The 13,083-nt window shown below is 49.6% G+C and overlaps 1 protein-coding gene across 1 annotated transcript in view; it reads left to right on the forward strand.

Annotated features, from left to right (window-relative positions):
- Slc12a8 (solute carrier family 12 member 8) overlaps window positions 1–13,083 on the forward strand; it is a 137,871-nt gene that overhangs the window by 76,759 nt on the left and 48,029 nt on the right. Inside the window, exons 7-8 of the mRNA XM_055625063.1 lie at window positions 7,575–7,662; window positions 9,529–9,616. Coding sequence (XP_055481038.1) covers window positions 7,575–7,662; window positions 9,529–9,616 — 176 coding nt within the window. The remainder of the gene's footprint in view (window positions 1–7,574; window positions 7,663–9,528; window positions 9,617–13,083) is intronic.

Consider the following 13,083-nt stretch of genomic DNA (forward strand, 5'->3'; position numbering starts at 1 on the left):
GGCAATCAGTTCCCTTCCTGGCCACCTGCGCCTGTTGTGAGACAGCTGGTGCCATCACCAGCTGGTGTCCATCACTAATGGACAGTGGTGATGCTGAGACAGGAAGGAGCCGTAGCCCCAGTGTCACCAGGGAAAGTTGGTGGCCAATGCCATCGGACTTGTCTGTCAGAGACGACCAAGGTCTCCCAGAAGGCCATTAGGACTAAAACCAGTAGGTAAAACACGTGGTAGCAGTGTGTCAACTGTGTCATCATCCTGATACAGGAGAAAGCGCGGCTGGGATACAGCGATCAGCTGCTTCTTACCGCTGGCCTTTTAAAGCCCCCAGGGAGTGCCAGAGAGATGGGTGGGCAGCTAAGAGCTTCTGCTGCTCTCGCAGAGGAACCAGGTTCAGTTCCCAGCATGCTTGTGGGGAAGCTCACAACTGCCTGTAACTCCAGCTCTTCTAGCCTCCAAGGGCACTGTATTCATGTGTGTACACACAAACACAGGCACACACACATACACGCAGGTACACACATGTTCGCATAATTAAAAAACAAAACAAAACAACACACAAGGAGAGCAAAATCCAGATGCCCATCGTACAGAGATTACTGAGGTCTGATGTGCCTGTGAGGACTCCAGTGTGTGTTACCGATGACAGTGATGAGCTCAGCCTTGCGGTGGGGTGGAACCCCAATTAATTGTGTGCTTCTCCTGTTTCAGAGAGGGCTTTAGAAAGAGGTGGCTGTGGTGTATGGGGAGGAGCCAGCTCTTGGGATCTACAGGCCTGCAGAGCAGGCTTGGCAGTTCTCTGGAAGACTTGGGCCAAGCTGCTCCCCTCTGGATCTCAGTTTCCTTACTTAGAAAACAAGCTGATCACATCCTCTTTGAGATGCCTTCTCAGAGAGGTAAGAACTGTTTCTAAAGAGCCATGTCATGTGTTCAGGAGGCCTGCCACAAAAAGTGGGAAGGCCAATGACAGTAGCAGACAAACGCCCCGCTTTCCCCAAAATGTGTGCATGTGTGGACTCTAATAATGAACAAAGTGTTTTTTGACATGCTTAATGTCAAGTAAGTTTTAGGAAGTATTTGTATGTGTTTCTCTTCTCAGAGTAAGTGTTAGCATGTTACAGATACTGGCCCACTGGAAGTCTTGTTTAGCCAAGTTTCCTCTCTCTTGAGACAGGGTCTTACTACGCAGCCAGGCTGGCCTCAGACTCTTGCCCCTTCTGCATCAGCCTCCTAAATGCCGGGATTATGGGGATGTGCTGGGCCATGTAGCTAGCTCTTGAGCTTTAACAGAAATGTGGTGTCTGGAAGGCACCTGGATCCTAACATTCTGAGAGTGGGCCTTGGTCTAGCGCTGGCGTTTAGGATAAGATCTCCAACAGAAAGTGAAGGCTCTAAATGTTTGGCAAGGAGGCACGTTTCTCCCCCACTCCATCACAATCAAACGAGTTCCCTAGATCTAGGTGCTGAGCAAGATGCTTATAGTTCAGTAGAGACAACAGACAGTAGCCTAAGAATTGTTGAGTGGTGAAGTTCTGGAAGCAGCAGCCACATGGGCCTGTCTGTGTGCACCTCACCCCTGGACCCAGCAGACATCACGCCATGCTTCCCTCCTGGGACACTGTTTTCTGGATGTGTCTCATTCTTGTCTGGTTTGTGAGCATCAGCCCTTTCTCTTCCTACGGAGCAGGGCCCAGCTCTTCCCCCGGGACCAACGGGCATTTGGTACTGATACAGAACCTGTCTGGAACTAAGAGACGGCGGGCACGGGTCAGTCACTTTCTTTGGAAGTCTGATGGACCCTCGGGCATTACTTCCCGCAGTGATCCCGAGAGAGGTGTGGCCACCACCAGCCACAGGAAGTACAGTGTAGGCAGGAATAGAGCAGGGTACAGTTCCCCAAAGCCGAGTGAATGAGCAGCCATGCCTGGGGGCAGGATGGAGCTCCTGCAGAGGAAGGAGGCACCACGGTAACCAGCGAGGCACAGCAGCAGCCTGGTGATGGGTGAGGACCTTGCCAAAGGGTCCGGATTTAGGGGGATCATGAGAGGGAGCTATTAAGAATGGAGCTGGAGTTTGGGAAATATAGCCTTGGGCACCAGATAGTTCTGGCAGCAAGCAGTAGGGCCTCAGCTCTCTCTCTCTCTCTAGGTTAGCCTCAGCAAGAATGCTGCCCCCAGGAGGCAATCATGCCTGCATATGCTTGAACTGTGTGTAGGTGTGTCTGCACGTATATAAACCACAGGTGCTTATAAAGCTGACGTCTCTCAGCTCTCCTCTCACTTCCCCCAAATACCTCATTCACAGAGGCAACCATTTGTTTCCATGTTTGATTTTTTTTTTGGAGCTGTGTTTCACAAAACATATTACTGTGCTTGTTACTTGGTTAATCAAAGTCGAGCCTTTAGACACTAACTTCAATGCTTAGGAAATATGAATTTATGTTACCTATATGACCCCTTATCCATGTGCCAGATTTTGATAAAGTTCTGTTAATTATTTATTGGCTACCATGCTAACTTTAAGTACTTAAATCTCTGCTATCTTATCAAGTTTAGTTTATATCTCTCCATTCCTTTCTTTGTTTAGGAAGCTGAGACTCTCTGGATTGTTTCTGGGTTTCTTGTTTTCTTTTGCCATTATATATATATATATATATATATATATTATGCATAAAGTACTTATAAGGAATACTTTAATTACTGTCCTCATTTTAAATGAAGCTGTATGACTCTTTTGTAGTTGAGGTTTTAGGGCAATATCAGGAAATCTATGGTAAATTGATTATCCTTGGTGAGTGGTCCAAAGCTCATGAATAATTTAACTTCCAGTGAATAAACAGTGTCACCCCCTCCTCATCCTGTCACCTGCCAAACATTTTTCGGTGTTACAGTTACAAATGAACAGTCATTGGAGCTATGAAAATGGACTGCCCCAATTTTACAGGAAATTTCCTGTATTTTTTTATTTAATGTCTTCTCCCTGCATGGGAATCTGCATGCAGTGCCCTTGGAGGCCAGGAGAGGGCGTCTGGGACGGGAGTTACTGATGGTTGTGAGCCACCAGTGTGGGTGCTGGGAACTGAACCCCGGGTCCTCTGGAAGAGCCGTCGGTGCTCTTAACCTCTGGGCTGGCTCTTCAGCCCCCAATTTGTTCTTCTCTAGTAAACATTTAGAATCACAATTTTCCAATGACATGACACACTGTAAATTTAGTTAAGATTTATTTCACCTGCTATATTAGTATTTTCTGGCCTTTCCCTTGTCTGGCTGAATGGCTAACCTAAAAATGCATACTTGAATTACCTTCGGAGTCTTCTCAGTGGATTCACTGAAGCTTAGGGTATTCTAACCACCTGCTCATTCTGAGTGAGACTTAGGTTTTTGTTTTCTGCATTACTGTGGTGATTTTAGTGGGGTTTTCTCCATTTCCCTTTTATTAGCATGGTTTTATTTATTATTAATGTGGGGGGACACATTTGCCATGGCATGCATGGGAAGTCATGGGATAAGGCTGTGGAGTCAGTTCTCTCCTACCTTTACATGGGTTTTGGGGACCAGGCTCGGGTGTCAAGGTTGTGCAGGAAGCTCCTTCCCCCACTGAGCCGCCTTGCCTCCCTCTTTTAGTGTCAGCTAGCTGGCGCCTGACTTCTACCTCGCCCAAGTATGTGCTATTTGTGTTCTGCTTTATAATTGTAGTGTTTGCTCCGTCTTTGACTTCAAAGGTTAAAAACCAACAAACAGGCAGATTGCCTGTGGCGCTACCTGAGTCGTTTGCTGAAGAACAAATTAGTGGGGTACGAATTCTGTATCCCCTACACATTGTACATAGTCCTTCTCACCTCCAATTATTCAAGCTCATGTCACATCTCAGTTCGCTTCATATTTAGACCTTGAATTTTTTAAAATCACTTTTCATGGGTTTTCAATAACCTCTCTCTTTCCCTGCAGCCAAACAAGCAGTCAACACATCCCTTAAAGTCATTGTTTGTGTCCAGGCACTGTCTATGTTGCTTCAACTGCTTCCTGCCCAGGAAGGACCTCTGTCCCTCTGCTTCGGTCTCAGCTCCTCTCTCTGTTGTCAACCTGTTATCCTGGGGCTTCATTTCAATCCTGAGCTATTTTTTAAAAAAAAAAATACATTACCCTTTTAGTAGTGCCTTTAAGGAAAAGGGCCATCAGTAGAGAGAAAAGATGCCTGCCAGGCCATTTCAACCTTAGTTCACCTACACTGCAAAATCGTCTTGAGCCTAGATGTAGCCTAGTAGACAGTGCTTGCCTGCTGTCACAGGGCCCAGGGCTGGAGCGCCAGCCCGTCTACACTGGGCGCCATGTCACAAGCCAGTAATTCTGGCACTTGCAAGGTAGGTGTCCGAGGCCACATCCTCTGCTGCATTGAGTTCAAGGTCAGCCTGGGTGGGAGACCCTGTCTGAAAGCAACAAACAAACAAAAGATAAAGATCATCACTGTAAAAATCTGGGGAATATAAATAAGTAAAATCATTAAAAAAAAAATCTGTTCTTCACCATGCAGAATTAATATGATTAACATTGTAAACATATTCTAGCTGTGTGTGTGTGTGTGTGTGTGTGTGAAGGGGTGTGGGCCAGAGATCATTGTCATGTGTCTTCCTCTGTCATCCTCCGTCCTACTTCCCAAGACGAGGTTTCGTTGAACCTGGAGCTTGCTGAGTCAGCTCGCCTGTCTGGCCACGAGCCCCAGGGATCCTCCTGTCTTGCCCTCCCCAGGCCTGAGATCACAGGTGTATGCTGCCATTCCCTGCTTCTCTGGGTACTGAGGGCTTGGACTCAGTTCCTACGCTCTGTGTGGTAAGCAGTTCTCGGACTGAGCCACTGACCCACCCTCTTGCCATGCTCCCCTCTTTCAGATAAGGATGGGAGTGGGCCGTGTGTTCTGTTTCTGCTAAGCCTCTCTAAACAGTAGCTTCACCCACCTCTCTCTGTCACCGCCCATCCCGCACTGTATCTGAGGCCCGGTCACTACTGAAAGGCATGTCGTCATCATTTACTTAGCCAAACCTTCAGTTTTAGACATGAGATAGTTTGTAATTTTCACTGCTCTAAACAAGTATTTATAAACACTGTTGGCTACATCTTTATCCATACTAGTTCTGGTTTGCTTTTCTGTTTGCTGTGATAAAACGTTCCGACTAAAAGAAAACTGGAGGAAGAAAGGCTTCATTTGATGACTTAGTTAGGGTTTCTATTACCAAAAAGCAAGCTGAGGAGAAAAGGGTTTACTTGGCTGCCACATTTATCACCTGCCCTGTTTATCACCTAAAGAAGTCAGGGCAGGAACTCAAACAGGGCAGGAACCTGGAGGCAGAGGCTGGTGAAGAGGCCATGGAGGGGTGCTGCTTACTGGCTTGCTCCCCATGGCTTGCTTAGCCTGCTTTCTTATAGAACCCAGGACCACCAGCCCAGGGATGGCACCACCCACAGTGGGCTGGGCCCTCCCCAGATTAAAAAGAATTGCTCTATAAGCTTGCCCACAGTTAGATCTTATGGAGGCTTTTTCTTCGAGGTTCCTTCCTCTCAGATGGCTATAGCTTGTGTCAAGTTGATATAAAGCTAGCCAGTACATTTGGCTCATATTTCTTAGTAACAATCCATCACCGAGGAAACTCAAGGCAGGAACCTAGAGTGAGAAACTAAATCAGAGACCATGGAGGAAGGCTGCTTGCTGGCTTATTTGCTAGCTTTGGTACACAGCCAGGCCCACCTGCATAGGGATGATACCTCCCACAGGGGGCTGGGTTCTCCCACATCAGTCATCAGTCAAGATAATCCCCCACAGACATGTCCACAGGCCAGTCTGATGAGACAATTCTTCAACTGAGGTTCCCTCTTCCCAGGTGACTTTAGGTTGTGCCAAGCCGGCAGTACAGACTACCCGGCACAGTCCCGTTGGCTATTTGGGGAAACTCTTAGTGGTAAAATCAGTGGGGCAAAAATGTGTGTACACTCAAGTCTTGGTCCAACATTTGGGGTTCTTTTGAAACAGCCCCACTGTAGCCCCAAACTTTTCCTTGGCTCTGCTTCCCCTGAAACACTGCAGCAGATGCATTAGTAGTACAACTGCCAGAGTCAGACAGAGCAGGGCTGAAGCCTGGCCTGGCCATTTACCAAATGACTTCAGGCCGTGAGACTTACGCTGTTTCAATCAGCTCCTTTAGGAACTTTTCTATAAAACGAGAAAATAATTGCGCTTTTCTGATGTGGTTGCTGTAAGGGTTAGACAAATAGAAAACTCACTCGAAGCCCTCACCCAGCCGTGCGGGCTGAGTGTATCAGGTCTATGTCATCCCTGAGTCCACGAAAATCTCTTTCAGGGCCAGTTCTGTCTTAGCTTGGGTTCCATTGCCGTGGAGAGACAACACGATGATGCCAATTCTCACAAAGGAAAGCATTTAATTGGGTCTGGCTTACAGTTTCAGAGGTTATAGTCTGTTTTCATCATGGAGGGAAGCATGGCAGCACGCAGGCAGACATGGTGCTGGAGAAGGAGCTGAGAGCTCTCCATCTTGCTCCACAGGCAGCAGAAGGAGACTGCGAGCCGCTGAGCCTGGGCTTGAGCATCTGAGACCTCAAAGCCCGCCCCCACAGTGACACACTTCCTCCTAACAGTGCCCCTCTCTGTGGACCTGTGGAGGTCATTTTTATTCAAACCACCACTTGGCTCCACGTGCAGACATCTCCCCAGGTGTGTCAGAGTTCACTGCCACATCTCCCGTCACACTGAGTTGATAGTGTACTCATGGGCTGGGCCCTCCTTCTCTTCAGAGCACTTTGTTCTGCTGAGTATGTCTATGGAGGAAACACCTCCTTCCACCCCACCTGTGCTGTTGGTCCCTCACCGTGATAGATAAATTAATTTTCATTATTTCATGGGGCTAGTTTTTTGGAGACAGATTTTCACTAGGTAGCCCTGGCTGTCCTGGAACTTGCTATATAGACCAGGCTGGCCTTAAACTCACCAAGAGCCACCTGCCTTTGCCTATCAAGTGCTTTACTGGTGCTCTCGGGGGTTGGAGGTAACAAGGTAAATGAGATTGACACAGCATTCTCAGATTTTTGTGGTTTGGAACCCCTTGGCAGGTCAGGAGCTCTGAACGTGGCACTTGGTCCTGGCTGCTGGATGGTGCTGGAGCCCAGCAGTATTGAACCCTCAGTGGAATAGATGGGAGCAGAAGAAATTTGCAGGCCTTCTGCTGCTGCTGAGCCACTCTGGGCACTGCCCCAGATACGCAGGCAGAGCTCAGCAGGGGGCACGAGGACCTTTGTGTGCCTCCCTCATCCTCACACTTTCAACTGAGTGATAAGATGCTTTTGTAGCTGGGAGGGATTTCCTCGGGAGCACACAGTCCACAAAGGTCCCTTTCACTGCCCTGCAGATGCCCTCCCAGTTGCCAGGGGAGATGGAGAGGCAGGCCTGTTTACACTGCTGCAGATGGCATTGCAGGAGAGGGCCCAGAGGAGAGGAAGGGACCGCCCTAGGGAGAGCTCTGGGATTCACGGGGTACCCTGCCTCACCCCACCCGTTGTCTTGCTGTCTTTCAGGAGTCATGGCTGGCTTCAACATGGGAGGAGACCTGAGGGAGCCCGCTGCCAGCATACCCCTAGGCTCCCTAGCAGCTGTTGGCATCTCGTAAGTCCCTCTCTTAGCAGTCGGGTCTGAGCTGGAGAATGGGAGGGAAAACCCCGGGCAGAAGTGGGGGTTGCCCCTTTTGTTCTGACAGTGCCCTGGCTGCAACCAACTTATTTCGTATTCCAATCCTCCTTTTTACACTCGGTGGGCTGGAAAATTCACGTCTGGTGGGTTCAGACGCTGTCCTTTCACACTCCCCTGCCTGAGAATGCTGTGGAAGGGAGGGGAGTAGGTCATGAATGAAAACTAAATCCTTCCCTTGCCCCACCCCCTCAGCCACCCTGCCTCTTCTCCACCCTCGTTTTGAACTTGGGGACTTTTTTTTTTTTTTTAAAACCACTGAGTTCCCAGGGTCACGGCGGGAACATGGATACGAAACAGGTCGTGATCACAGATTAGCGTCCGCATCCCATTTGCCAGCTTTCTGAGCTTCCATAGAAGGAGTATGTGTGTATAGGTGTGCAAGCCTGTGTGTGCGCGAGTGTGCGTGTGTGAGTGTGTCCCATATGTGCACGTTATGGGTGGAGGGAGATGTTTCATATTAGGCAAGTAGCAGGGGCTCAGAGATGAGTCTACCCCCTCCCTCTCCCCCCCACCCCTCCACTTCCCCCCAGGGGTTCTAGTGTCTGGGGTTTGAGTTCCCCCTGTGCTTCTCTGGGTAACAAGTCACTGACACGGCTGTGGGGCTCTTCCATTGCTTCCCGTGGACAGTGGGCACTGTGTGTGTGCCTGCGCTTTTTTTTTTTTTTTTCACTACACTCTTCGAAAGTATTAAAACATCTATCTGCAAACACTTAACTGCCACAACTCCACTGCTACCAGCCAGGCACAGGGCGTCAGGCCGTGTGTACGAAATGAGGTGACACTGGGAAAATAAGGAGAACAGGAAGAGTCGCATGTCGGGGAGGAAGGGAAAGAAGGTTCCACACGAGCGGCCTGTCCTGCTTTCGACAGAGCCGGCAGGCAGAGGCGCCTTGGTGTACCCTGTCATTGCCCGGGTGGGAGCAGGCAGACCTCAGGATCATGCAACTTACTCATCCACACGGGGCACCTTGGTGGCAGAGCCAGGCTATGGCTCCACCTTTTAATTCTCCCCTCTGTGTATTAGTTTGCTTTCTGTTGCTGTGATGAAACACCATGACCTTGGGGAGGAAAGGATTTATCTCAGTATACAGCTCATGGTCCATCATGGAGAGAAGTCAGGTTGGCAGGCAGGAGCTCAAGCAGAGATGATGGATGGAAGGGTGCTGCTTACTGGGTTGCTCAGCCTGCTTTCTTACACGATCCAGGACCAGCTTGGCAGGGATGGCACCACCCACAGTGGGCTGGGCCCTCCCCCACCAACCGTTAATCAAGAAAATGCCCCTACGCTCACCTACAGGCCACAGAGAGGCCACGGGTTGCAGAGTCATTTCTCAGCTGAGGTTCCCTCTCCTCAGATGACACTAGCTTGTGCCAAGTTGACTTTTGTCCCTCCTGCAACAGTGTCACTAAGCACATTGTTAACTGTGCTCTAGAGACCAGAGGCTTCAGAGGCCCGGGAGATGAGTGGGTAATTCTTCTTCGACTGGAGGAAGATGGCTGGGCTTCAAGGCAGCAGGTCAACCCCGGCCAGGGTCTGGAAGCTGGGCTTCCCATTCCCCCATTTCCACACCCTTCTTTAACACAAGAACTAAAACACTGCTGCCTTCGTTTCTCTCGGGTAAGAAATGCACTAGAGGATAAGGAGTACCAAATGCATCTTCGAAGGCTGGCTCTGTGGCTCCATGGCTGGCCTTCTTCCATGATACAGCTTCCCACAGAGAGCTGAAACTTGGCAGGGTGGGGAGTGGGCTGGGTGGCAGCTCTCTCCCTTGGGTTTTGCAGGTGGTTTCTGTACATTATCTTCACCTTCCTGCTCGGCGCCATCTGCACCCGAGAGGCCCTCCGCTCTGACTTCCTGATAGCTGAAAAGGTGGGTGCGTCCTGTGTCCCCCAAAGGGCTCAATCTGCAGGGCTTACGTGTTCCGTGGACACACAGCTGCCTCTCCTTGTAGCTCTGTTTGGGAATCTGTTTTGCCTTTAGCCTAGGACCGAATGGGGGTTGGCAGGGGATAGGGGATGTGGAGAATGTGCGGCATCTGTCCATGCATCCTCAGGATAGCATTCAGATTCCAGCATCCAGAGAGGGACGCAAATGCAGGAGGCTAAACAACAGGGTCATCTTTCCATATCAAAAATCAAGACAAAGGGCGGGGTAGGCAGCTCAGTTGTTAAAATGCTCGTTTTTGCAAGCACAAAGCCCCAGGTTGACGCCCTATGATCCGTGTAAAATGATGGGAGTGGTGACACACGCCTGCAGTTCTAACACTGGGGAGTAGACACAGGAGGATCTCTGTGGCTCTCTGAGGCTTTCTGGTCAACCAGCCTAGCCTACTTAGTGACTCCAGGTCTCAGTGAGTGAGAGACCCTATCTCAAAAAAAAAACAAGGAGGAGGGCCAGCAAGATGGCTCAACAGGCCAAGGTCCTTTCTGCTAAGCCTGATGACCTAAGTTAGCATCTCTTAACCCACATGGAGGAGTGAAATGGAGATGTGTAAAAGGAGTAAAATGTCGGAAATGGAGGCAGGCAGGCAGGCTCTCTGGAGAATCTCAGTTACTCTGGTTGGTCTGGTTATAACATTTTTGTTTCTGGGGTACAAACTGGGGCAGATTAGAGAATTCCTTGAGTTCCATAGCTTCTTCACAGACTATTGGTCATGTGACACCAAGGACACTCACAAGAATAAGATTTTCTGGGGGAAAAATCCCCTAAAACTCCTACCGTGCCCCAAGTTCACAGAGGAAAAGCAAACTCTGAAATTCCCACCATTTCCTGAGGATGGTGACTAGTGAGGGAGTGTCTCATGTGAACCCCTGCACTGGTCTCCGGTGGAGAGCTGATCACATGGAGGCCAGGGATGCAGATCCGACATAGGAGATGCAACTACTTTCCAGACACATGCTTGAGTCTGGTCTCCACAGCCACACAGAGTTTAGATCCCGTAGACTCCAGTACAGGTGAGACTTGTTTCCAGAGGTCATGGCCTTAATACAAAGGCAGGGTAGGAAGGCAGAAGAGCTCAAGTCATGAGCTGGCCCAGTGCCCCGAATCTCAGACTCACTCTGGGTTGCAAGGTTTGCTTCCAAGGAAGGTTTCTCCTGTTATCTACATATTCTCATTCTCTCTCTCTCTCTCACACACACACACTCTCTCTCTCTCTTTCACACACACATGGTTTCACCTGCAGTTTGACCCCCATGGGCCTCTTCTCAATGGAGTGACAAATGTGGCTGCACATGAGAAACTGAAGGTCTGAGGAAGCCATCGAAGTAGGGAGGGGTGCTTTGCCAGAGACACCTGCTTGCTGCTTCTCTGCAGCTGCTGGGGGCTGCCCAGCTCTGCCTGCCTCTAAGGCTGCTTCTTCTCCAGCAGCTCCCTCCACAGTGCTCCCTTCACCCTGAGAGACTTCTTGAGGGAGGCAGATCACCTGCCAGGGTGTGACTCGCCTTCCTTTCCTCTGCTCAACATGGACCCACGGGAGGCCTTGTAACCAAGGAAGCCGACCACAGCGTAGCTCAAAAGCATCTCCAGAGGTGCCTGCTACAGCACCATAGCCTCTGCGGGTGGGGGATACTCAACCTGCCCACAGAGGGAACTTTCTTGGGAATGCCTCCTGTCTAGAACAGTGAGACAAGTAGGCAAGGCCAGCTGGCAGTGCCCTAGCGTGCAGACACACGCTAGGGTGAAAGGTGAAGCATGGACTTTAGGGAGCACACAAGAGACATTTTCCTGGAATGGGCCAGTGTAAGGCCCACAAAGAAAAGCAGGTAACAACCGTTCCTGGTTCTCGGCAGATGCTGGGCATATGAACAGGGATAGACCAGCAAGGAAAACTCCAAGAGCCAGCGCTCCAGCATTCTCTTCCCCCAAAGGACCACTCAAGATCCTTTCCCAGACTCCTGCTCCTCTCTTTCCCAGCGTCCCTCTGCAGGTCTGACTGAGCTGTCGTGGCAAGCACTATATTCAGGCGGTCGGTTGGGCTTTGTGAGCTTACTGTCAGAACCCAGAGAATGTCAGCTTATCTTTATTGACTGTCTTTATTGACAGTCTGTCGCCTGTCTACCGGACGTAGTTTTTTTGTGGGTTTTTTTTTTTTTTTCTGTTTTTTTGAGCCAGGGTTTCTCTGTGTAGCCTTGGCTGCCCTGGACTCGCTTTGTAGATGAGGCTGGCTACGAACTCACAGAGATCCACCTGCCTCTGTCTCTCCGGATTACAGGTATGCGACACTGCATCTGATTAGGCCATCAGCTCAGGTTCACATCTCAGCTAGATCGCTAGATCTCGGTTCTGAGCTGGGCTACATCTATCGGAGTTCCCCCACCTTTAGACTGGCTTTGGACGATCTCCGGAGGCTCATTTGCATGCCCCTCCCAGTGCTTTGCATTAGAACAGCTCTCCTGGCTGGCTCCTGCTTGGCCTCAGCCCTTCAGTGTGTGCCCTTCTGCCCTCTGGGTTTCCTGAAGCTTCTCTCATCTATTTCTTTTTTAATTTATTTAATTTTATGTGCATTAGTGTGAAGGTCTCAGATCCTGGAGTTACAGACAGCTGTGAGCTGCCATGTGGGTGCTGGGAATTGAACCCAGGTCTGTTTGGAAGAGCAGACAGTGCATTTAACCACTGAGCCATCTCTCCACCCACCTCTGATCTATTTCCAATTCTTTGTCTTCCCAACACACTTTTCCCACGTCAGGGGAACTTTCCTCACTCCCATCTTCTTCAGATGTTTTTACTGTATGTGGCAGTTGGGAAGTAGCCTTTGAAATTGCAGCAGGACACATGACTTAAAATTATTATTAAAATTAAACCTTTTCACACTCCTCATGGGGACAGCTGTAGAAGTGGAGACATTTATTTTTAGAGACACTTTGTCTCACCTTGCGTCCCCCGAGCCTAATTCATAGGTGGTCGATCCCTCTCTTCTCTGCGGCAGAGTCTAAAGAACAGTACTAGCAGGAATAAATAATGTTCCGAAGTAAACTGCACACACCCCAGGAAGTGGGTGTTTGTAACCTCGGTACACACTGCCTAAACGAGGGGTGGATGACAGCCGTAAAGGAAGAGGTGGGATTCGGCTGGAGAAGAGGGCGATTGTACGAACTTGATCACTTATAGACTCAAGGGCCAACATTTCAGTGAATTCATAAAAACAGACTGAATAGTAGTTTCATATAAAACGTAGGGAGAGAGAAGGCCATTCTAGACACAGTTGTCCAACTGCACATCAACTAGGCATTCTGCTTGGGCAGCCCCTGCTCTGACCCCAGCCCAGGGTGTGTCTGTGGAAGGGAAGCCCAAGATGACGTTATCAGTGTCAGGAGGCAAACACTGATCAAGTTCCG

Source organism: Psammomys obesus, unplaced genomic scaffold (assembly GCF_907164565.1).
Source record: "Psammomys obesus unplaced genomic scaffold, mPsaObe1.curated_primary_1811, whole genome shotgun sequence".
Classification (NCBI taxonomy): Eukaryota; Metazoa; Chordata; class Mammalia; order Rodentia; family Muridae; genus Psammomys; species Psammomys obesus.